Source organism: Colossoma macropomum, unplaced genomic scaffold (genome assembly GCF_904425465.1).
Source record: "Colossoma macropomum unplaced genomic scaffold, Colossoma_macropomum, whole genome shotgun sequence".
Taxonomy (NCBI): Eukaryota; Metazoa; Chordata; class Actinopteri; order Characiformes; family Serrasalmidae; genus Colossoma; species Colossoma macropomum.
Window position 1 is genome coordinate 5,421,481 of NW_023494797.1, and position 25,456 is coordinate 5,446,936.

At 39.7% G+C, this 25,456-nt stretch overlaps 1 protein-coding gene across 2 annotated transcripts; it reads left to right on the forward strand.

The window, feature by feature from the left end:
* Nucleotides 1–1,780: 1,780 nt before the first annotated feature.
* golm2 (golgi membrane protein 2) lies at nucleotides 1,781–24,863 on the forward strand. 2 transcript variants are annotated; one of them, XM_036584110.1, is made up of 10 exons: nucleotides 1,781–3,243; nucleotides 12,170–12,224; nucleotides 12,425–12,527; nucleotides 12,807–12,897; nucleotides 13,027–13,150; nucleotides 13,468–13,551; nucleotides 15,122–15,433; nucleotides 16,341–16,469; nucleotides 20,171–20,338; nucleotides 23,376–24,863. In XM_036584110.1, exons 1-10 carry the CDS (start codon nucleotides 2,917–2,919, stop codon nucleotides 23,450–23,452), a joined length of 1,470 nt encoding a protein of 489 aa, XP_036440003.1. In that variant the 5' UTR covers nucleotides 1,781–2,916; the 3' UTR covers nucleotides 23,453–24,863. The 2 variants fall into 2 exon arrangements, with proteins under 2 accessions (XP_036440003.1, XP_036440004.1); XM_036584111.1 differs by lacking the exon at nucleotides 20,171–20,338.
* Nucleotides 24,864–25,456: the final 593 nt, after the last annotated feature.

A 25,456-nucleotide genomic window follows, 5' to 3' on the forward strand; every position in this document is an offset into this window, starting at 1 on the left:
ATAGGAACCAGGGGTCACCATATCTACAGCACAAATATGGCCATTTTAATTACTATCCAAAACCACCAGTGAACCTACATGTGTCTTCTGAGGTTTCATATGTAATGTTCATAATGATAAAATAGTGATAAATCGGAAAAAAAAAATGTTTTCTTTGGGGACTACTTTGCTTTACAACACGCCGCATGTACCCCTCCACAATGAAATGACTAATATAAATGGATTCAAGTGCATTTTCAGCCAAAACTTTATCACAAAACTATCATAAGACAATGTCTCAGACATCAAGCAGCATATATCTAACTATTTCATGCAATAACTTTCTGTGAGGGAGCTTTTAGAGGTGGATATCTGGTTCCTATCACCACCACTATAAACAATTCTGACTCGGTAAGTTTCTCTAGAACTGAGCATTTCACACATTAAACCACTCTGAATGACTCTGTTTACGTCTCAACCTTGTAGAATTTTTAAAAATCGGTGCTAGTAAAAAAACATTTCAAAGAGCAGACCCAAAAGTGTCAACCCCAAAATACTTGTACTTTTTCAAAATTTACTTCCACCTTTAAAATACATCATCAGAAGGGGGTTTTCCTGGTTGGCAGCGGTTAAGAGGTGACAGGCAGATGTAGCGATGGCTACATTTTATATTATGGGTGGAGCGTCAAAATTACAAACTAATATGTAGGATCCAAACAACAATATGTATTGTCTATATTTTTAAGGTGTGCTAATAGCATCGCATGTTACCTACTAATCAATCAGGAAGAAATCCCTCGCATCAGAAGCCATGCAAGTCGACCTTTATCCACCAGGTGGCAGCAGAGAGGACTTTCTATCTGGAACAGTGAGCAATCTGAAAGATTTCTACGTTTTGAGATATAAGAGCAAACAAACTGCTGTTTAGTAGTTCATGGTTTTTACAAAACTGTGTTTCTGAAAGACTGAATGAACACTTCTTGTACATTTTACTCTGAGTACATCACAATGAAAGCCCAAACTCGCGGCACATTTTGGTTCGCTCCGACTTAAAGGGGAACTCCATCGATTTTTCGACCATTCCACATAACTAAGGGTTGAGATGTAAACAGTCATTCAGAGTTTGATGTGGAATACTCTGCTCTACAGAAACTGAGGAACTAGACTTCTGAAGAGTTTAATGCCTCTGAAGCACCCTCACAGAAAGTTATTACATGAAATGGTTATGAATACACTGCCTGATGCCGTAGACATTGTTTTATGATGGTTTTTGATAACGCTTTGACTTAAAATGTATTTTAGTCCATTCATTTTAGACCATTCATTGCGGAGAGGTACATACAGGGTGTTGTAAGGCAAAATAGTCCCCAGAGAAAACTTTGTTCCTTCAGATTTATCACTATTTTACCATCAACATTACATGCAGAAGACGCGTGTGGGTTCACTGGTGGTTTTGGACAGTAAATGAAATGGACGTATTTGCGTTGTGACATTGCGACCCCTGGTTCCTGTCACCATTGTAAATAAATATGTAGGCCTGTAGGTTTTTCCACAATGCCCCGATTCAATTCAAACTACTCTAAATGCCTTCCGTGTACATCTCAGGGACTGAATTATTCCGAAATTTCGAAAAATTGGTGGAATTCCCCTTTAAATACGGCGGATACGCCATCTGTTTAACGTCCAATCACAGTCGAGCTGAGGTGGCAGTTTGGCAACAGACCAATCAACTACGTCCAACTTCCACCGTCGCATGATCCTATTGGGCTGTGCGCTTGTCAGTCACGTCTAACGAACCTGACACGCTGGACGACCTGCTCGACTCTCAGGGCTTTCGAGACGTCTCGACTCAGGCAGCTTGAGATACTCTTCCACGGAAAGCACATTTTCGAGGTTTTTAAATTAACCTTTGCTGTAAATATATGCGGTTCTAGTTCCGTTTAAATATCTATGCTTTGTTATAGACCTGAGGCAGCCTGGCCGCAGCTGCAGTTTTGGTGTTGGAGGGCAAAAACCGAGCTCCTTCATTCGTGGTTTACTGTTGGCGCTAAGTAACGTTAACGCAGTGCTGGACAGTTAGCACGCTGGCTAATGTGGAGCAGCGAGAGGAGACGTTATAGGAAAAAGCGGGCATTTTAGTTTATGCAAGTGGGTGTTTGCAGTTATGCTCGAAGTCTAATATTAATTTCCTTTTGAAATTATACTGAATATTTAGTCCTAGTTTCTTCTTTGGCAGCTGCTGAGAGCTGAATAGCGACAAAGCTAGGCTAGCGTTAGTTAGCCTGGACGCTGGGAGTTGATGCCTGAACAGCCTCACAGATTAACGTTATTTATTTTTTTGTCACCACACAACCGTTTCTCGTCTGGACAGTGACTGTAAGACGACTGTGGTTACTTATATGCTTTTTATAGGTAAGATAACCTGTAGTCGCAGTTTGACTCTAAGCAGAGCTCCTCTTACTGATATATAAGCCATACCGCACACAGTTTAGTGAAAAGCGAGCGTGAGAGCGCTGTGTGAAGTTTAAGAGATGGTCTGAGGGGATTACACTGAATGTATGTGTGTATGTAACAGTCGTCAGGGCTGTCGGAGCTGCTGGCTGCTGAGAGCATCTGAGTTTAGGCCACGTCGCTGTGTGGTGGTGCAGTTCATCCACTGACAGGCGTTGGATGAATGCAAACGAGGAAAAAAAGAAACGACACTCGCCAACTGTGCGGAAGGAGAGGAAATAACTGCTGCTGTCAAGTCATGTTGACGTTGACCAAACGGATCAGGGGACACGTTTAGCGCTTTACGGAAGATGTGCGTTATTTAAACGGCTGATTTGATTCAGCTACCAGACTGGAGAGTGGAGGTAAAAAGCTGACAAGGCGGCGTGTTTAAAGTAAAGCGATCCGGGAGCAGATTTCTCTTTTTTTCCTCCTCCACTCCTCGCCATGGTCGGGTTCGGTGCGAACCGGCGCGGCGCGCGTCTGCCCTCCTTCGTCCCCATCGCGCTGATGGTGGTGATCGTCGTGCTGGCCTATAACTACTGGACGGTGTCGAGCAAGCACGGACGGCTGCTAGACGACCTGGCCGAGGCGCAGACACAAGTGAAGCGGACGGACGCGGCGCGGAGCCGCCTGGAGAAGCGCAACTCCGAGCTTATGCTGCAGGTGGACACGCACAGGAAGCAGATCGACCAGAAGGACGGAGATTACAGTGTGCTGGAGGGCAAACTGCAGGCCAGGGACGCGCTGTTCAAGAAGTGCGCCGATGAAAAGGTGGGCACTGTGACAGTATGGTTTGCTCACAAGCCGGTTTGTGTCTTTTGGTTAACAGCTTGCATTCAAGTTTCCTACTTCTCAGTTTCCAGTATGAAGGGCTCAGAATAGATTGTAGATGAAGGGCAGTGGGTTAAAAGATACATAGATTCATGATGTACACTACCTACCAATATTTTGTTTTAATGGGATTTGATTAGAGGTGGACAATCGCGATACTTCAGAAAGTTGATGATACAAAATATGTCACAATAGTTTTTCAGAAGTGAGAACAGAAAAAAAGTAGCACCACATTTTAAAAATGCTATCAAAAACTATGCATTTGGTTATTTGTATTCTTCATTTTACACACTGTGCTACCCTAAAACCAGTTAAACAGGACTAATAATGCTCTTTTTAGTCAAGCATGCAGTTGATAATTTGTTTCCAAGTACTGACAATATCCATGATATACTCAGAAAATCATGTTGTGACATATTTTGATGTAGGTTATCACAGTAATGATGAATACTGTCATATTGCCCCACTTTAGATTTGATAAGCTGGAACAGACGTAATGCACCTGTATTGCCACAGTGAAAAACTGCTATCACTGCTATTTAAGGACAGTTATTTTTATTCAGCTTTTTACATACTGCACTTTATTTTAACAAAACATGCAGTTGGTTATGGTTCTTACAGTATCCATAGGCTTGAAAAGCATATTGTGAGGAAGTACATAACAATAATAAGAAAATAGTATCATATTGTTCACTGTTAGTGCACCCAGAGTGATATTCCTCACCTGTTACTTTGTTTCAGCCTTGGTGTATTTGCACAATGGGCAGGTCCATTGACTTGGACTACCAATGAAACTTCACCCTGAGGCTCAGAGCTGCATTGTTTGATTGTTTATTTTATGATCATGATAAAAGTATTGTCTCTTCCTGGTTAGAACCATCTACCCTTGAATTACTGTGAAAGTACAAGAGGGACAGATAGGTCTGAATTTTAATTATTATTTGAACAGAATAACTATGAATTTTGTGCAGTTTGAAATTTGGTTGCTGTCAGTCCTGTTGCTGTCTGTTTTTCAGAGGGACTTTGAGATTAGCTAGAAGAGAGTCTGATTGCGTCCAAAATGTTGATATTTTTCCTCTTAAGAGCCTGAACTCTTCGCCTTCATTTTAGGAACCAAATTTTCATGGCTTCAGTAGATGTTTTAGTAGAGTTTTTGGGCTGTGAAATAATAATTCATGAATTTTACACCACATAAGTGATTTTCAAATGTTACAAAATATAATATTCCTTTGCATTTTTAGTAAATCAATTCAATTTCAGTTGAATTAGTCAGAATATATATCCATGTTATTTAGACTTTAACGGTTCAAGTCCCACTTCTTTTTCAGGTGTTAGTGTGTTTTTCAAAGCCTTAAACTCCTTAAACTGCTTGTAAGGAGAACGCTTATTTTCTTTGTTTGTCTATACAGGGCAGTTTAATTTATGTAGACTAATGTCCCTTTGATAGTGACAGTGATTTATGATGCGTTTACCAGCAGCTGTCTGTAGCACAGGCCCCATGTGTTGACTGACTTATAAAGCATAAAAAACATTCAAGGCAGTAAAACAGAAAAAGACCGTTTAATCTTATGCTGAATTTGTAGGCCATCAACCACTTTTTTAACTGAGCAAGTTTGTCCAGTTTCTCAAAATTTGCTCACATTTCTTGCATTCCGATTATAGGAACCATGCAGGCGGCTTGTCTCTCTCACGTTGCTCTTCCTCTAAGTTTGCACTTCACTGCTACAACACCTTTTCCATGATACCTCATTCTTCTTTTTGTTCCCATTCTCCTAGATGTGTAGTCAGGCATCCCCTCAAAAGTTAAATGTGTTGTTGGAGTGAGCATGGTTGGTTGTCATAGCCACAGAGGTGCATTAAATTAAAGAGCTTTACTGAGGAATACTTAGGGCAAAACATAGCTGTTTATAAGTGTCCAGAATTAAAATCTGGAAATCTGAATCAAATTGAGTTCTGATTTGCAACCAGATTTGCCTCTATCCCCACCACTTATAGTTGCTAGGCTGAAAAACAGCACTGAGGAAGTTCTCCTACTTCGTCATGCTTTGTGGCCATAAGCCCCAGGCCTCCCCGTGGTTGTGTGACCTGGCTGAGACCTTGTTGTCAGGGCCCATCTGTGTAGCCAGTGCTGGGGCAGCCAGAAAAGCCCCCAACGGTTTCCTGACCGCTCAAGCCCTCCGGTACAGCCTGCTCTCCCTCCTTTGTTCTCGGGGTGTATTGATATGCGTCTTGGACTGCCTCAGAGAGTTGGGGGACCACAGCCGAGGGGGAGTGTCCTTTCATAGGAATTGTATGCTTTCGGTCCACGGATGTTTGCTCAAGGGATTGTGTGTGCTGTGTCGTTAGCAAACTCCACTGTGGCATATCGGCTTGGCTGAGTTTTAAACATAGCCTTCTGTTTTAAACAGAGCCCCTCTCAGATAAACACGGTTTGTTTTTTAACCTAGGAATTTAAAAATGTGGAGTTTTTGCGAACATTTTTAGTATTATAGCTGATAGCTGGGGTTGGTACACTATTGTTAAACAAGACAGGGTCTTGCTCCATGTCAGAGGATCCTCTGTATCTCGTCTGTATTCCAGAGGATCTGTGCAGTACTCGTCATCTGTGCCACGTCAGGCGAATTCAAGCACCATTTATTGTGAAGGAAGAAAACCACCAAAATGTTATGTAGCCCAGACTGTATTATTATAGGCAAGCTACTTGTTTTCATTCCTGCCTGTGGTTTATATATGTATACACACACGAAGACTATATGGCCGTAACACTGTCCCAGTATTTATCGTACATGTATCGAGAGTGCAGTTTTCAAATTGCAAGAGTTACAAATTTCACTATATTAACCTACATTACTCGGTGGTGTCTCAGTGAGTTTTAATTTAACTAAATAACACTGAGCTTGCGGTGATCAACACTGGTAATCTGGCACACTACGTTTAGCGCTTAAGCCCAAAAATAAGGATTTGCTGGTCTTCTTGGTGAAAAATGCTTGAAACGTAATTTATACAAGATATTTGCATTTCTTTGCACAAGGCTACAAAGGTAGTTCGCAGGATTTGCTGACAAACCTAAAGAGGATATGTTTGATTCGAAACTGCAATGCACATAGACATAAAGCTCATGGTACAAAGACATTGTGTACATAATGGACCTCAGCCAGGACTGAATTGTGTCAGTGCCATCATCATTTATTACACTCATTGGCTCGGGATCTATGTCTCTCTGTTAAGATCCTTTTTTTTTTTAATCAATGAAGAGCTGTTGTCAACAAGCCTATTTCACTACTTACTTTCCTACTTGTACGATTTATGACTGTTTGACCTGAATTACTTTATATCTGTAAAAGGTTCTCTTTGTTGTCAAAGGCTTTTGTGCTAGCTAATCTTTAAGAGTGAAAGTTTACTGTGAGGCAGTTTTTATGGTGACGTTGGGTTATACAGTAAACCTCAGAAATCAAGAGTCAACAAAGGGTTATTCATCTTATTGAATGGTAGGCATTTAAAAGTAAGACTGCTTTATGTGGACAGGCGTTGTACAAGGACCTCTGTGCTTTAGGTTGGCCTACTCAATGATACGTTAACAGAAATAAAAGCCTTGGAGATTGCAATTCTGCAGTTCAGGTTGTTTAGTGGAAATGCAGGCTTGGGGTTTCTGCAGTGGGCAGGAATCAGAAGAGTAAGGTGGCTTTTTGAAGACATACACTTTTGTTCATATCAAACCTAGATTGTTGGGGAAAAACATGTCAACCAGCCTGTTTAGAAACATCTAGTTGTCTGGTCTGCTGTGAAATGAAGCATGGTGACAAGGAAGAGCTCAATGGCCCTTTGGGAGTGTTTGCATATTGTAATGTTGTAATGTCCGTGGGGTCACCCTTCTCACCCCACTCACTAATGCTGAAATTACAACACCTGCTCTCCTGCCTGCGCTTCATCTCAGTAGCATCTCCCATGTATGGATGTGTTTTTTTTGTTTTGTTTTTTTTTTTGTTTCCTTTAGTGTATCCATTCACTGGCAAGTCATGTAAGACACCTGGAAAATAGGAGAACTGATGATATCCTGGTAAATTAGTCCTTTTGAATTGTGTAAAGATGTGGAAGTAAACTACAGAGATTGCATATCGCTGCTGTCAGAACAAAACCTGTTTTTGAAGTTTTTCAGTTTTGGTTTTGAAATTTGAAAATGCCTGTCGCCCTTTACATAGTGTGTAAATTTCACAATGAATGGACCAAAAGGAATGGCCCCAAATGAGTTTTTGGGGGGGATACATTTTGGAGACAAGGTTTTGTTCCAGTGGTGATATATTAGCTTGTTATAGCTGCTAACCACAGTTTGATTCAAGTCTTTGTTCATACATTATATTGTTTATATTGCTAGTGTTGCATGTGGACAGATACCTGGATGCTCTGTTGGAACACTTGGAGGAGTAAGACTACATTAAACACACGCCAGCTTCTTACAGCGTGTAACGTTCACGTATAATATTTTAGTAGAACTTGTGATCACATGATTGTTTGAGGAATGGTTTGTATGAGTGTGCATCAGTGTGTAAGTCAGTCTGTAAGTTATTAGGGGTTGGAGTGTTTTCTTCAATGTTAAGATCCACACATGCTGATATGTAGTCAGATATCCTCAGAGGCCAAATTTGGCATTTGTTACAAAGACAGTACTGATTATGTTGTTTTAGTGCTCATTGTGGTCTGTATTTTTGGACTAGTAAATTTGTTGGTATAGTTAGTGTTTCCCACAGGCCTGAAACAAACCTGGGGAAGGTTATTGGTGTACATTGATATCCAAACTCATCATAGCGGGTATTCAAATAAGACATCAAATGAGTAAATGTTAAACCATCAGTGTTTTTAGTTTTAGATGAAGCACCTGAAGATTAAGGTCATGGAAATGGGCGCAGGGAAAAAGTGTGATGCTTTGCATCACTGATGCTACTGATGCATCAATAACATTTTTTTTTTTTCTTCAGGCCGAATAAGAGTACATATTTTAGTATGTGGCGATTTTATGTCTGATACCATACTGAGTAACGTGCTTAGAATGAACGGGCTTTATTTTTACATCAGAAAAGCACTTCTGTAGCTCGATGACAACTGGAATCACACCCATGGCTAACTCACGTGTGGAGTTTTATGTCTTGGCTGGTTGAGCTGTAGCTGAATGTTCTCTGAAGCCAGACACACACTGTGTTCTTTGAGTCACACTGTATGTTTGAACAGAACATTGTGTATGGACAGCCTACGATTTATATACTCACACTATACGAAAATGCTCCGTTCATGCTATGTGAAACGCATCCTATGCGAACAGCTCTGTCTACAGACGATTATCAGTAAAGCTGTTTCAGTCAAATAATTTAACAGCTTCTATGAAGCAGCTCTACAAACATGTAATCAAAATGCTAAGTTGCTATATGCTAACCAGAGCAAACTAAACACACTGAGCACAAATTTTTTTCCGTCTTGCTAGCCTATGTTTCTCCACTTGTACTGGGGAAGCAGCTGTGATTGTGTATTTAAAATCACACAGTGTAGGTCTGGTGGGAGTATACCAAGGCAGGATGTTTAAAGTGACCAGTGGCTTTGTGTCTGACTGTCACGTGGTCAGTAACGCTGTGTGAGCAGAGTCTCCTTCATGCGTTTTTCATTAGTGCTACAGTGTACTCTTGGCCTACATCACATGGTATCAGCCGGTATCAGAATGTTGGTATCGGTGCATTTTTATGAGTGTGAGTGCGAGTGTTACTGCTCAAAGCAACTCTACAAACATGTAATCAAAATGTGACGTGACTTGGCGCTAACCACAGTAAAAAGCTAAAAAAATTAATAACCCAGTAAAGCTGAAAACCGAATCACATCTGTGAAATGGAAACTAATTAGAAGGATCATATAGGCCTTAACGACAGTTAATAAAGGATACTTTACTAATCTTAACAACAGTTAGTAAAGGATACGTTCATACACACAACAACAGATGATAAACCAATGAATGACCTTTACTCTGTGCTCCATGTATTCTGAACGCCCGACATGCTGAAGGGACAAGTGTGAAACCAGGCAAGACTGGAACGGTACCCCTTTTCTTTTATTATCAAAGGCAGCTTTTTATACAAATAATAATAATTTTATACAAATAATAATAAATAAAGAGCCAAACCTCAACTATTCAAACATGCTCACCATGCGCTAGATACTGTAAAATGTTGTGCTGTCAGACTAGAATACAGTATCTGTTTTTCTTGTCATGGAAAAATGGAATTATACATTTACAGCATGTAGCAGAAGTGCTTTGTTGTCTGCTCAGAGAACGTATCTTTTCTTGTACAAATAGGTTAGAGTAAAGGCTACTCCTGAGCTCAGATATTGCTAGAAACAAAAGAATATATTGATGCATAGAGAAAAAGACACAGAATTAGACAGTAATTATAGTAATATCGATACGGGCTTATTCACAATATATTGCTATGTCAATATTTTAAACATAGCCATAAGTAGGGCTGAGTATCATTTGAAAATGTTCGATACTGATCCCACTACTTCGATACAAAAATTTGACACTGAAACGTTTTTTTTTTTTGTGACAAAGAAGGAAATAATTGTTATTTATTTATCTTCCCCTCTTTTTGGCTCTCCACATGAATCACTTCACCTGGATACTGTAGTTAGAAAAAAAGTAATGAATGAAAAAATTGGGGGAAGAATACATCTCAGATTTTCTGTGGTGAGGTATAGTGTTAATCATTAAAACTTTATTGATAATTTGATTGCAGAATCTGATAAGACACTTTACCACTAACTGTAGTCCTGCAATGGAGGGAAAACAGTTAAAAAAGGCTGTGATCATTGTTAACGATTAATGTAATTACTGCTTTGACATTCATCCCGCGATCTCAACAGACCTTTTTGCCATAGTGAAAGATGTGGTTTCCTTGTCAACAACTACATTAGATCCAGAAGAACTGGCCCTAATGCTGTCAAAGCTCTCACCTGCAGCTTGAAAACAAATGTTATAGTTAAGACCTAATCATTTATGAAATCCTCAGAGAATGATTCCGTATGTATGTATAGTTATCTAGCGGTGGACAGCAGTCAGCTGGCTAGCTGTTCGTTGCTAGTTTTTGTGCTAGCTGAGTCTAAATGTATTCACTACACAGATAAATGCCCCAGTAATAAACTTTCTCTTGTAAAGAGTCAGAAAGCTGCCCAGAAAACTGGCTGAAAACTTTTATATCTGTGGTTAGTTGGGGTGTGTTTCTCCAGTAATGACTGAGCAATGACTTAGTACTGTTCTTCATGCAGTGTTCTTGATGAAGATAAATCCCGTTTTGATCAAATGTTTCTTCAGATTTCATGTATTACCTTACCTGGCAACTACTAATTTACAGCATATTGTCCAACTTACATTTATGAAATACAGAGCCTGAAGTTATGGTGTCTTTTCTTCCCCTCTCTTTTATCTTTTTGTAATAGATTTTCATCCATTTCAAGTATCATTTTTTTTTTTTAAATAAATGTTGTCCTGGGTTTTTAGGGCCTATTAAAGGTTTCAGAGACTCTTCCAGAATCTGATGGATGTTGTTCAGTACTACTACAGCTATGCTGAATTACAGTAAGCCCAGACATACTTTCTCTTGATTTCTAAACAGAATTCACAAACGATACCCAACTCTTCTTCCAAAACTGGGTTAGGTAAAACTGGTTAGCCTATAACAGGGGTATCAAAACCAGGGATGCAACCCTAATCTAACCCCCTTCATTTGGTTAAGAAAGCCTTTGAGGAGCATTTGAACATGAAGAGTCAGGTGGGTTGGAACTGAATTCTCCAGAACGATAGATCACCATGAGCAGGTTTGGGCACTCCTGATTTAAAATGCTTAAAGTGGTATGCATGATTTGTTTCATAACTGACTCATTCCAGACCTTTAATTTGAATAGGAGGGTCCACCTCCTACACTGCAGCAGATTGGTGAGAGCAGATGATATTTTCAGGAAGCAGCTAACTCATTAAACTAATGCCTTATTCTTTCCATACACTCCCTAATTCACCCTGTCCAGCTCAGCTGTTTTCAGTAGTTTCCTCCCCTTTTCTGTCTAGTTTCACCTGGGTAAAGCTGTATTGTAGTTTTGCTGTGCTTGGCAAGAACTTTCAGGGTACAGTAACGTTATGAAGATAGCTGAGGGCAGAGTGAAGCCTCAAGCTGCCCTGGTCCCTCGTCTCTCGTCTGCCAGCTGTGGCCTCCTCTTCCCTCGTGTGTGTATGTGGGGAGGGGAGCTCAGACAAAGGAAAGCAAACTACCCATCTAAATGCTGTGGTTGCTTATTGGCTTTGTGTCTCGTCTCTGTGCGCTGTGAACAGGGCTGTGCAACAGCTTTATCACCATCTTTATTTTGAGGTTGTGTGCCTAAATGTATGGTGCGAATAACTAGATAGACGCACTGTCCATAACATTAAGAAGATCCAGTTTAAATCTGATAATTCTGTTCATAAGAACAACTACTCCAGCTTTCCATCCTTTTAAAGAGGCAGCCCACTGCATTGTTATAATTGCACACATAGACACATACTTGACAGTGTTTTGTTTCAGGCTTTCCACAGATCAATACATACCACATTAGACTGCTGGTCATTCAAAAGCCGCAGATGGCAACAAAATGTTGGAGTAGATAAAGGCTTCAGTACACCATGATCAAGAGAAGTGACAGGTTCTGTCAAATTACCATGTTACTTGAGATTTTCCCAGATACAAAGACTGTATAATACTTGGTAGATGACAGGAGTTTAGGAGTTTCATACGAGTTTTTCATCTGTAATGATCCAAGACCACACGTTTAACTTCTATCACCTTCCTCTTCTGTTTCACAGATGAAACTGCAGAGTGATGTCACAGCCCAAATGTCTGAAATTCACAGGCTGAAAGGTAAGAGTCGGGCACAAGAGGGTGCTGTTTCCTAACTGTGCTGCATACTTGCGCCACCATAACTGCTTTTCAATGTCATGCTTATATTCTTGGTATAAATACAAAAACTGTCAGTTAATTTTGATGTTTAAACCCAAGCATAACCCTAATTATAAGGCATGCGCATGTCTTGCTCACAAGGTTTGTGTTCATATATACAGAGCAGGTGAAAGAGTTGAGGCAGGAAATTATCAGGCAAGAGGACCAGCTAAGGGAGGTAAAGAAGAACAGCACCAATCTGGAGAGGAAGCTGGAGTATGAGAGGTGAGGCTGAGCGCTCATTACAGACTGTTGGAGAGACAGTAAGATTCATTTCTCATTAAATAATCACACCTTATTCTGTTTTGAATTTGAGATTTAAAATCTGGAGCTTACATTTGTTGCTTTAAAATATGGCTTATCATGCCATTGTTGGCTTAAGGTAGTTCAACGCAATCAAACTGATTTAAAATATTTCTGTAGGAACTACTGTTTCAAGTCTATTTTCTCTCATGTTTACCTGTATTGGTTTCATCTGCTTGTCTGTGTATGTTTGTGTTGTAGCCTACAGTGTGGACGACAGATAGCACAGCTTAAAGATGAGTATGAGGAGAGCAAGAAGACAATGGAGAAGGAGGCTGCCAAACTCAGACAGGTATAAGTGTCTGCTTCATTTTTAATAGGCTGTTTTCATGTTTCATTCCTTGTGGGTACATGTCTCCCTGACTCTCGCTCTCTCTCTCCCCTTCCTTTTTCTTGTTTGTTCATACGTCTTGCTCTCCAGAGCGTGTTGGACTCTCGTAAAGCTGGTGCAGTGGCTGGTCAGGCAGAAGGAGGAACAGAAGTTGAAGCTGCAGGAGAGCGCCACACAGAGGCCACACACCAGCATGACAACCCAGACCTGAAAGGTGTTGCATAGTTGCAATGCAGATGCACACTAAATTTGGTTCAGTGCCAGTGCTGGGAACTGGCCTCTACTCTTGGGCCTGGAGGTTGCCGGTTTTAAACTGTAGCCGAGGCGTGCTCCTTCCAGTGTCTGTGCCCTGTCTGTACTTACTGCCACTGTGCCCTTAGACACACCACACAACTACATATCGTCCATTAATGTTTTCCTCAGTATCTTTTGCAGTAGTTTATAAAAGGCAGTGAATATTAAAATAAGCAGGTTATATTCTTCTTGGTGAACAGTGTGAATCTTAATCACTCTCTCTCTTGTCAATCACAGAGGAAATGGTCAAGCCAGGAAGTGATGCTGGCATGCCTGGCATTGAGGACAGTGAAGTGGGAAAGATCGATGATATGCACTTTGGTGAGTACTTTTATGACAGTAGAGCACAGAGGCAGTGTGTTATCACGAATAATATCATGGCTGTGTTTCGATCACAGGGATGTGTCGATCATCACAGCTGTGATGTTATTTGAGAACACACAATCATGAATATTTTAATGCTATTGTACTGTACAGCAGTTCTGCAATAAAGAGAAAAGTAAAGAACCCCTAAATATTGTATCAAATCAGTGCTTTATTATTAGCAGTTTCTTCTGCCAAAAATATGGTAGCCTATTGTGTTACAGACAGAGCCAGTATTAGTTTCAGCTCAGCTTTTTCAGTATTTGCCAGATTAATCTGAATGACGTTTGGTTCCAGTCAGTCTGTAAAGCATTTTACCATCTGTTTTGTTAGCTGAATTGTATTCTGTTTTTGAATAATTCCAGTTTGTGTAGTTTCTCCGTCACAGTTGCCGGAAACTCTTGCTTAGGGAACGACAGGTAGATCATGCTACCTGTCGATTGTTGGACAAGATGCCTTTTTTTCTTTATCAAGGAGACAGTTCATTTAAATTGTTGGAGTATAGTAGACCTGGATATGGAAAATATGAAACAACGAATGCCAGAGCAATTAGCTCACATACAACACTCTTGCCATGTACATGGGGGAGATGGGTTATATTCCCTGCCCAGAAAGCCTGCGAGCAGGACGATTACCCTTCATTTCTCTCTGTAAGACTCTAATAAATATGCAAAGGTGATATTTTCACCATTTTCCAGAAAAATATGGGGAACGCCATTTCCGTTACAATGGTATTTGTGCTGTTAAAGGTGCAATAGAGTGCATTTATTCAGCATGTTAAATTGTTGTCTGATGTCTGCACAGAAGGTATGTGACTTTGGTCAGGGCAAAAAATGCCCAGATGCGGTTTTACACGCCCATTTACAAACCCCTAATTTGGCCCTACAGTAGAACATGCTGTTTTTCCTTTTCGGGGGGCTCTGATTTGCTGGATTACCGTGAGGCACCGTGGAGAGACAAAGGCAGGGAAATAAAATGAGCCTCTGGGTAAATACTCTACGTCATCCTACTACTTAAATAGCTATACTAGTTATTTGGAGCTTGCTAGTAGCTAACATGACCTGTGCTAGCTACTTGCTTTCGATATCTACAACAATACAAAGTAAATTAAAGTTGTTAGCTGACTATCAAACTTGCAGTTTAAGATGATCTGGATTTATCTTCAAAAAGTAGGTAAAATCATTCAGCATGACTTTAAAAAAAAAAGTTGGGGTTGTGCTAATAAAGTTGGAATTGCCCCTCTCTTCAATGCAAATGAGTTAAGTCTGTTATGTAACAGTTTAGGATTTTGGAACTGGTATGGGGGGTATTTTACTGCCTCTTTACTGCTCTTTTGCAAATGCAGAATTTGTATTTAAAGGATTAGACAACAGTGTTTTAGGTTTATGGTATGTCAGTTCCATGTACCAAACTCTCCTTATTCAACTATGCATATGTAAACACAGTTTTCTATTCTATGGAAACATTTAACAAATGCCCAATACAATATTTGAGATCATTGGCTCAATCCATTTTAATTTTCCTGCAGCTCTGAAGAAGCCAGCCATCACACAGAAGCACATGGAGCCAGCGGAGACAGCCATTCTACTGAAGGAGGATCGAGCTGGTGCTGGAGCTGGAGCTGGAGCATTAGCTGGGGACAGTGTAGCTCACAATCTCCCACTGGACCGCCCAGACCTTCCCCAGGATGGAGGTGCAGGCCAGGGCATGGGGAACAACGTGGATCCTGTCCAGCAGCAGGTGCCCCAGCCTGTGGTAGACAAACCCGTGCTGTTTGACGAGGATAACAAGGCAGCCGTCCAAGCAGATGAGTTTGGGGAACACCGTCGACAACTAAGGGGTGAGGAGTTAAGGCTCTATACCAAAACAAATAAGAATGTATCAAAGTATGTGTCTCAAGCACTGATCCTTTGTCTTCTATTTGGTTTTCTCTCACTGCTAATAAGAAATTCTGCTAACTTACTGTTTCCAGGCTTCTTTTACCTTTCCTTTGCCAATGTTAAGAAAATCGAGTAATTTCCATGCCAAGGAATGCTGATTTTTCATGAAGTGATTTTTTTGCCTGACAGTATGGAAAAACTGTGTAAAGATATAAGAACATTTCTTGTCTCCTTGTCTAGTGAAGGACAATGACTTTTATTTGATTCCTTAAGATCAGTAAAGTGTAGTATTTATATAATGTGCAATATCTCTTTCCATGTAACCCAGAGTTTCCCAGTATCACTCCAGTTCCTCGTGTTCTAAACTCATGTTGCAATTTCCATGCTATTAAAGGGGGAAGTGCACCATTTTTTTGTGTTTTCTTACATCTTAATGATTGGATTTGAGGCAATTCTGTTCCATGAATGGATTTTAAGACTACATTTTAGACCAAAAAATTGCCTCAGGCATCAGGCAGCATATTTGTAACAATTTTATCTAATAACTTTCGGAAAGGTAGCTATTGGAGGCAACTCTTCAGACCTCTGGTTCCCATCACCACCACTGTTCTGATTCTGTTAGTTATTCTAGAACTGAGCATTTCATATCACTCTGAATGACTTTGTTTACTACTTAACCACTTAATTATGCAGAAATGTTGGTGACATTTGGTGACATTCCCCTTTAATATGCCTGATTCAGGTCTTAAAGGTGTGTTAGAGCAGGGAATACACAAATATGTGTAGTGCTTTAGGTCCCTGGGACTGCAAAACTTCTACAGAACGACCATTGTGCTGATTTTCTTCTGTGAATATGTCCCTGTCCAGGTCCTGATAGCCAGCGGGGCCAGGGAGCACTGCCTCCTCCACCAAACCCTGCACAGGTCCTGCCTAACCCCATCGAGCCCCATCTCAACCGAGACCCTGCACCCGCTATACCCCTTCGACACCGGCAGAGTGAGTACGGATCAGAGGGGATGGGTGTGCATTTGTGTGTGTGCGTGCGTGTGTGTGTGTGTGTGTGTGTATCTGTGTGCCGGCGTATGTCTGCGTTTGTCTAGGCCAAACTATAAACAGATGTAGTCACGTCATGCAGTGCTGATCCCTTATTTATCAGGTGTTGTCTGTGAGTGCTGGTCTAGAATCAGCCCCATCTAATTCAAGCAGTAATGATCCTAAGCGCATAACTGGCAGAAGCTGATTTTAAAGCAGTACTGCACCGACTCCCCTCATGTGCGCATGCGTGACAAGGTTGATGGGTTGGTAGTTGTATTGCCTGGCTTCAGCTCCGCTCGCCTCACTGCTTCCCCCCTCCACCCCACCCACTCTCTTCATTTCTACTTACTCGTCTCGTTCGCCATTCCTTGTCTTTTCTTTGTCTCCACTCTTCCTTTGCCAACCTCACCATTAATTCTCCCTTACCCTTCCAAGTCATTCTTCATCTTAAAGCAACAGCGTCTTCATGTTAGCGACAATGGAAAAATCTAATTTAAAGGTGCAGTATACGATTCTGGAGTAAGATTGTTGCATTAATTGCTTCAGTGTTCCTTCAGAATCTTCGCCCCTCAAATTTGTGGACATGCATTGCCAAGGCAAATGACACCGGGCAACAAAACTTATGTGTTTTGTTTTGTTTTTTGTTTGTTTTTAGACCTTCATGGCCACAAAACCTTTCACAAATGTTGTACAGACAAATACCATGACATAATGTTCAAGCAAACACAGCAAGTTAGCAAGCTGTCGCTACTGCTGTGAAGCTAACCAGTTAACATCACAAACATTAGCAAAAGGAACAAAGCAGCAAAATTAAGTTAGTTACCCACCTGCCAAAGGTGCCTTTTATTACTTTTCAAATCTTGATGAAGCGGCTTCTTTTGCACCAGCTTCTTGTTCGAAATTTCCCGTTCCACCTTAAATGGTACAGCAGTTACATTCAGGTGCCTCAAGGGCTTTACACACTGAACGTGATTTATTCGGACGACATTAAATTAATTCAAACATTCAGGTGACGATAGGTGACTTTATTTTGTTCACCCTCTGTTCCATTTTTGGAACTTTACAGGTGACAGAAACTCACTGACCAATCACAGTCTTCTCTGCTGTTGGAGTGACGACAACCAACCTCACCGTCACCATTTGCTCATTCTGTGAAGAGCAAAGGAGATGTTATTGCTTTTAAATACATTCAGTCTGTTTGTTTTGTGCTTCATTTAATATGGAGCTGCGTCTCCAAAATCAGCTGAAACTCAGCTGAGGTGCCAGATGTGAGTGGGGGCACTCGCAACTTCAGCTCTTAAAATGAGGTGGGGAAACTTTGCATTCTCCTCTTGTGAGGAAGAGGAAAGCATGCTGCACGATGTCACAGTGTGTCTGTTTCGTGAGGAGCAAATAACCTTTTTTTGAAATAGCTGTTATATATTCTGCCTATATATATATATATATATATATATATATATATATATATATATATATATATATATATATATATATATATATATATATAATTTTTTTTTGTTTGTTTTTTTTTTTTTTTTTTTATAACCTACATATTCTGGCTATTTTTTGCGTTTTGTTCAGTGTGTACATGGGTAGGGCCAACATGTTTACAGGGCAGGGCTAACATGCGCACGCGGCCGGATCAGCTATGAAAACAAAAAACATAGAAACTTGTTTTTACAACACACACAAAGGGGGTGTGACTTCATTCTCTGCTCATCATACTTCTACTCCACTATTTCTTTAGATGGAAAATAGTTGTTTGCTACTATGTTTAAAATATCATAAATAGAACCTTTAACAAATTTTCCACTAGCTCAAAATGTAGTTGATCAGCCATATTTGTTGTCTTTTTTTGTTTTGCACTGGAACCAGGAGACCCAGGGCTATCAATTATATTAATAATTGACGACTTCAAAAGGGCCAAAGAATAAGAACACATTTAATTGAACATCAGTAAACTATGCAAAGTCTTTCAGAGGTTCCAAAATATTTCATCAGGAAAAACCACAAAGTAGGAAGCCTTTAAAAAAAAAACTGTGACACATAGTGTGGCATATAAGGATCATATAAAGATCATTCTGCCAAATTGGTTCAAAGTTAGAGTTCAGAGCTCACTGTGGACTTTTAACAGACTTTTGACTAAAATTGTCTTGCTTTGAATTACCCTGTATCTTGATCATGTACATGGTGTCCCAAAAAATTGACATCATTTGAGATGTGAATATCTGAGTAACTACATGTCCAGGCAAATGAAATTAAATAGGCTTCATGTTGAACAATACAAGATTTATTTATCAAAATTCAAACAAGAAATTCAGAGGGATGTAGATTTTATAACCGATTTCACAAAGCTTCACAAATGTAATATCTTCCAATACTGGTGGTCGTCCAGATCCCTTTGCCCTGCACAGACAGCCTTCCTCTTTGAATTTTTTGTGCCATGTCCAAAACTGCTTTCCAGTTGGTTTTCTCGAAAATGCACGCTGCACACTCTTGTTTGACTGTGTTTGAGCATATTTTAACACACAAAATGCCATTAAACATTAAAAATTAAACTTGGTTAGTTTTTACACATTTTGTTAAAATTTGAGAAATTTGAGGGAGAATTGGCTATGTTATTAGACTACGAAATGATGTCAATTTTTTTGGGACACCCTGTATATGTTCTTAAAACAATTGAACATTCCATTTTGTTACTATCAATACAGTAATAACACTATTGAAACTTTACCAAATGTAACCGTTTCTGTAGTGACAATTTTAGGTTATTTGAACCATTGCACACATGTAAAATCATAATATTGTTCATTAAAACACAGTTTACTTAATTGCAAAAAATGTTTTTCATAAAGCAATTCATAATGTTACACATTGATTTTCAGACTTTGGGACACATTTACTTCCAAACAGTGGGATCCAGCTGCTCACCTTGTGGCAGGGATGCAGTCTCACCTCCTGCTCTAAAATATGCTAAAATAAAGTTCCACCTATGGACTTAAACACTTTGTGCTTTGGTAGTGACATAACAACATTGGCCAGAATTGCTTTTTTTGTGCTTGTGTATATCTAAAATAGTAACTTGACATGAGAAGTCAGGAAAGTTTTTTGATATAACGAGGTACTTTTGGAGCATTCATGGTCCATTTATGATCGTGTTTACATAATACAAGGGGCTGCTGCAAATGATGTATAAAAATAAGAATAGAAAATAGAGATACACGGTTTCAATATTTAATTGCATCAAATTGCATTGTAAATTCATTCTTTTTTGTTAGAGTAACTTAATTTAATCCTTTTAATTGCGAAAAGCCCTCGATAAGGTTGCTACTAACAAGACTACAACAGCTCATTTTAGCCACTTTGGCGAATTGACTACATTTGGGGAAAGGGGAAAGAAATGTAATACTTTTTACAGATGTCCCACTTTGCCTTTGCTGTTCCTTCACTCTGCCTTTTGATCTGCTTCTTTCTGTCATTGCTCACACCCGTGTCCTTTACTGACCTCTCTAGCTTTTTTTTTCCCTCCTAATCTTAACTGACCTCTCTTGCTTTTTTCTCTTTCTGTCCTTGTGTCTCCTTGTGTCTGTCTCTCTCTCCCTTTCTCTTCTTTTGCTCCTACTGTCCCTTCTTCCTGACGGGGCCCTGCTATGCCTCTGCAGACCGTTTCTTTGATGAGAACGAATCCCCTGTAGATCCGCAGCACGGCTCCAAGCTGGCGGACTACAACGGGGATGACGGCAATGTGGGCGAGTACGAGGCCGACAAGCAGGCCGAACTGGCCTACAACGAGGAGGAGGACGGCGACGGCGGTGAGGAAGACGCCCAAGGTGAGCCCGGGGGACGTCACCCCGCGTCGCTCTTCCATCCTCTCTCCTCCTCCTCCTCCTCCTCCCCTCCCCTATCTGCCGCTGCTGCTGCTTCTACCCCCTTGCTTGCACAAGATTACAGTAGGGGTGTAAAGATGCATTGATGCTCTGTGATGCATCCTTCTAAAGGTGGAATGTTAGAATTGATTAAAAATTATTGTAGTAATGTTCAGTAAAATGTGTCAGACTTTGAGCTATTTTTCTAGTGTAAAATCTCAAAAGTGTTTTGCTTTTATCGTCTGTTTTCCAATGCTGAGCAAAGTGTTAATCTAGCACAGTTGTGTATTCAAATTTAGGAAAAATAATTAAAAATTTTAATTGTTTCATAAAAATTTAATCATTATGAGGTCAGAGATTTACACCCCTAACTCCCTGCACTTAGAAATTCTTTCATTTGGTACTTTCATTTGAGTGAAAGGTTTGATGGGAAGGATTGAGTGTCTAGGTCTGTATATACCGTGACACTGTGCTGGGAGCAAGGTATGTATGTGTGTTTTTGGTTTGAGCGAGTGCTCTTTTGAGCATGCTTCATTCAACTGTTTTGCCTGTCCTGTGCGCTGTGCTAGCTTCTGCTTTGCTTTTTAACACCAGTCAGTATATTTGCAGCATCATTGTAGCATTTTCACATGTGATTTTCCAAACCTGAGTTAGCAATAGTGACCTGTGTGCCTCCAAACATGCTTGTTTTGAATAAGTATTCTTGGGAGATAATTCATTGTAATGGGGATGAACAAGTAAGATATCATTCCAAGTTGTTTGGAATAGGGATGTGCATATGTACTGAGTATTCGGTTAACCATTCAAGCTGCCAGTATTCCAAGCATGTGTTGTTAAGGATGTGATAGAGAAGGTAGAAATTGTGCAGCTTTTTTGCTGACTAGGCTAACTAATCTAGCTGATGTAGGCTTGGTCCAGAAACATTGAAAATATATTCTGTAGACAGACTAACATTTTGGTGCGTTGTCGTCTGAGGTGAATACACCTTGTGTAGGATGACGAGTCCTCATCAGCAGTCAGTGTTGTACCAGTTAACTGTGTGTGGTTTAGCGCCCATCTGAAGAGGCAGCCTCCATTACTTATCAAAACTAATAATAAAATAATAAAATGTTTTTAAATGATTCCTCTGCTTCCTGGTGGTTAACCAGATAAGTGTTCATTAACTCCTGCAGATACGTGAATATTAAAATTCGTCGGAATGCATATTCCTAGTTTGGAAACGATCCACTGATTCTGATGAGGTCTTTTTTCCTGTAACCAGACATTTACTATTTAAAAACTGGAATAAAATTCCTGAAAAGAACCATTTTGCTCACAAATCACGAAACATTTTTGCTCTTGCAGTATAATTTAAAATGTCTCTGACTATAATTACCTCCATGAAGCATTTGTAACATTGGTCTCAGATCACTCAGCAGGAACCCAGTTTTTGCATTATTACAGTATCTGAGTGCATGATCAACAGAGCTTTCCTTTGTGTTTGAATTCAAAAATCTAATTGCACTCTGACTCTGCAGTTTCCTGAAGCATCTTTGCCTATAGTATAATGAAGCCGTGTGAAGCTGTACAGGACAAAAATAGCTTATTTATTTGTTTGTTTGTTTATTTATTTATTTGTACATGTATCTATAAATGTATACAAACAGCAGAGCTTAATCATCCCTGGCCAACAAACCATGTGTGAAAACAGCCTCAAAATAACATACATGTCTGTATGTGTTGTGTTAACATCTTCTAGTGCATGTGTGTGTGTGTGTGTGTGTGTGTGTGTGTGTGTGTGTGTGTGTCTGTCTGTCTGTCTGTCTGTGTGTTGTGTTGTCCATTTCTGCAGGGCTGATGTGTAAAATGGGGATTCAGAAGTCTGGATTTGTCTGGACTTCTTTCACCTTGGCCGTTATCCATTAACTATGTGTATTCTTTGTTGTTTTATTAAGTGTCTGTGGCCCCTACCTTGCTGTAAAGCTATAGTGCTCACCTTCAGTTCTTGCTCAGTCAGCTACAGCAGTCTTAAGCCATGGTCACATCGAACGCAAGTAAAAATTAGGGCTGGCCTGAACAGCATTTTACAGGCTTGAAATACTCCTTCAGAAACACCACTTCATTCTCACTACTACTGTTATAAACAGTACTACTTACATTTCATAATTAACCATTATTCTAAGTATGCTTTTTCATTTTTTAAACAATGTTCCAGTTTTTGATTTGTAGCAAATGGTACACATTTATACATTGATCTTTTTACAGTGAACATCTCAAAGATGCTGTGAGACAGGTGTGCCATAGTGTTATGTCAGATAAAGAGACAGATGCCTGATTGGATTGGATTTCTTCAAGTCATTTGAGTCATAAATCTTTTTATGGTTTTAGTTTAGCTATTTTATGATCTGTCTTCAAAGAAACTGGGTGACATTTCAGGTATTCCTTTTCTAAAATTCAAGTGGAGTGTAAAGGGGTAAACGAAGAATACTAAATGAGGAAACGGGGGGTTGGGGGAGGACAAAATGAACAAATACTTGATTTAGTAAAATTATTCAAAACAGCCCTAAAGTATTACCTTATCATAAAGCCAGTTTAATACCTGATGATCAGGTAAAGACATAGAAATGCGACAAAGTCCATCAGTAGTGGTTCATTTAGCTTTGCGCAGAGTTCATCCAGGTGAACATTATCCAGGATTAACCCTGCAAATTTGCAAACCCTGAAAGCATGAGCCAAACAAGAGAGTAAGCTATGGTGTCTTCTTTTTTTCAAGATAGTTCCTCCATTTGTTTCTGCTCCTTAGTCATCATTATGCCATTTATTACTCGTAATAGCAAATAACCAAAAAAATAATAATAATAATGGTGGCATGTTTGTCCAAAACCATATCACAACCTGTCTGATTTTTGCTCAAGCTCAGCAGCTCACCAGCATGGCAGCAGTCCAGTGTGACTGCAGTTTTACACTACAGATTTCACAAGCTTCTTTGTTACATTGATTCTTGCTTTACTTTGTCTTTCAGATGATGAAGACCGTGAAGTTCCAGGAGATCGTGCTGTGGACTATGGAAAAAGACGCCAACCCGTCGACATCCTGTAGCCTGATCATCAGGACAAATCAAATTGTGCTTAATAATGCATTCAATATTCACGTGGCCAAGAGAGGAAGAGGAGAGAAGTTACTTGAACTAGAGTCTGATGGGTACGATTGGAGCCATTCCTTCAACTACTTGAAGATCTTTTCTTGACCTGAATGACATTTGAAAAAGTAAAGCCTGCAGGGTTTAAGTCTTGCTGGATGGATGATGGTTTCGGTCAACTTTAAAGGAAGGATTTGACGTGATTCAATCCAGTCTTGTTTGGTTCTTCCTCTAAAACCTTTAGGAATAAACCGAATGAACTGATAAATGATCATTCATAATGTGTAAATGTGTATACATCTAATATGTACATTGGAAAGTCCTTTTTTCTGTTATACGAAACATGGGATGTTTTGGGTTATTTGTTTTCTTAATGAAGTAGCCTGTGCTTGGACTATGGATTGGACTTTGAATGGAAGAAGATGGCCTTTGGTGTGACTTTTGCCAGACCAGGCACATGAGCAAGACGGATTCCTGGACTGCTGCCATGTTGGTAGTACTAAAGAAGGTTCAGCCTGCACCAGAGCAATGTCATGATGAAGAAGAACGTTAGATTATTATTTAATTATTTTTCTCTTTTTGGATGGGCTGTTGTTGAATAGCAATTACCAAGGGAATGGGGATTTTTTTAATAACAAACAAAACTTCTTTATGATTTCTACAGTACCCGGTACCCTACAGACTCAATTGTACACAAGCTGTTTTTACGCTGTATTCCTGTTTCTGAAGGATCTCTACAGAGTACAGAACCCGGCCTTGTGAGGGCATTGTTGCATGCAAGTAGTTGGCGGTTCCGTTACATCAACCTAGAGAACTGCAGTATCACCGGGATTAAAAAATAGCAATACACTATACTGCAGCAGACCAAGGTGGAGTTCACATGGTGAACTATTTCCTGACCGCCTGACAGGCATCGGTGTACATACTTGGCGCCAATACTACTGTCTGACTGCTGTAGAAATATTGAACTGGCCTGTAGATCTTGGGCATAGAATTTTAACTTGTTTGTGAACTTTTTCATAAGTGAGCAACACTTGATTGGAGATTAGCATACTGAATGTACTTTAATAACAATATGATTGTTTAAAGTGTCCCAGGTGGATCTGGATCTTCTAAACTGTAATGAATTGTGTAAACGCGCAGTTCTGTTCAAACTTAACAAAGGTATGCCAAACAGATTGTTCCATATTTCCAAAGAATGGAGCTGTATTAGATGGTAAATTTCTTGCTATCACTGTGACTCAGTAGTACTGTACATAGTTGCATCAGGATGAAGTACAATATGGTCCAGAAATCGCCCAGATTCCTCATCTCAAACTTCTCTACAAACGTAATGAAAGGTAACCTACAATAAACTGTTTCTGTATATGACTCCGGTCACTATTTGCTTTTTTTTTTGGTGGGGGGGGGTTAAAAAGATGGTATTTCCATTTTCCCCTTTTTGTTGTATTTTTTATTTTTTTTATTTATTTATTTATTTTTTTTAAGATTAATAAGCAGGGTTGTGGTATAAGCTGTAAACTAGGGCCCCCAAATAATGAGAGCCCTTTGGGCATGTCCTTGTTAGCGTTTGTTAGTCATGATACTGGTAGATATACATCTAAAGAAGACGTCACTTTTTTAGTGAAGACATAACATTTTTTTTTAAAAATCATGACAAACTATACGAATATTATAAATAGGTATTTTTATTCAGTTATTTTTATATTATTATTATTGTTGTTGAACATTTAAGTTGTTGAAAGACACTCTCCATTCCCCCAACTGCTGTAAGATGCCTAAGTCAAAGTCAAGCATTCATTACACTTATTCCCTGATTAAAATGAATGAAGCATTTTCCATTGTTGCGTGCATAATAATATGATTATTAGTTGGATATTGCTTGGGGCCCCCCAGATGCTCAGAAATGGCCCTTTTAAGGATCAACCATCCAAGGAACAAGAGGATGCCCTATTGTGAAAGTA

Bases quoted from the DNA above. Each gene is read 5' to 3' on its own strand.
- golm2 (XM_036584110.1), top strand. From the start codon at position 2,917: ATGGTCGGGTTCGGTGCGAACCGGCGCGGCGCGCGTCTGCCCTCCTTC. The intron at 12,528-12,806 runs GTGAGGCTGAGC...TTTGTGTTGTAG, and splicing joins AGGAAGCTGGAGTATGAGAG to CCTACAGTGTGGACGACAGA. The intron at 20,339-23,375 runs GTGAGCCCGGGG...TTTGTCTTTCAG, and splicing joins CGGTGAGGAAGACGCCCAAG to ATGATGAAGACCGTGAAGTT.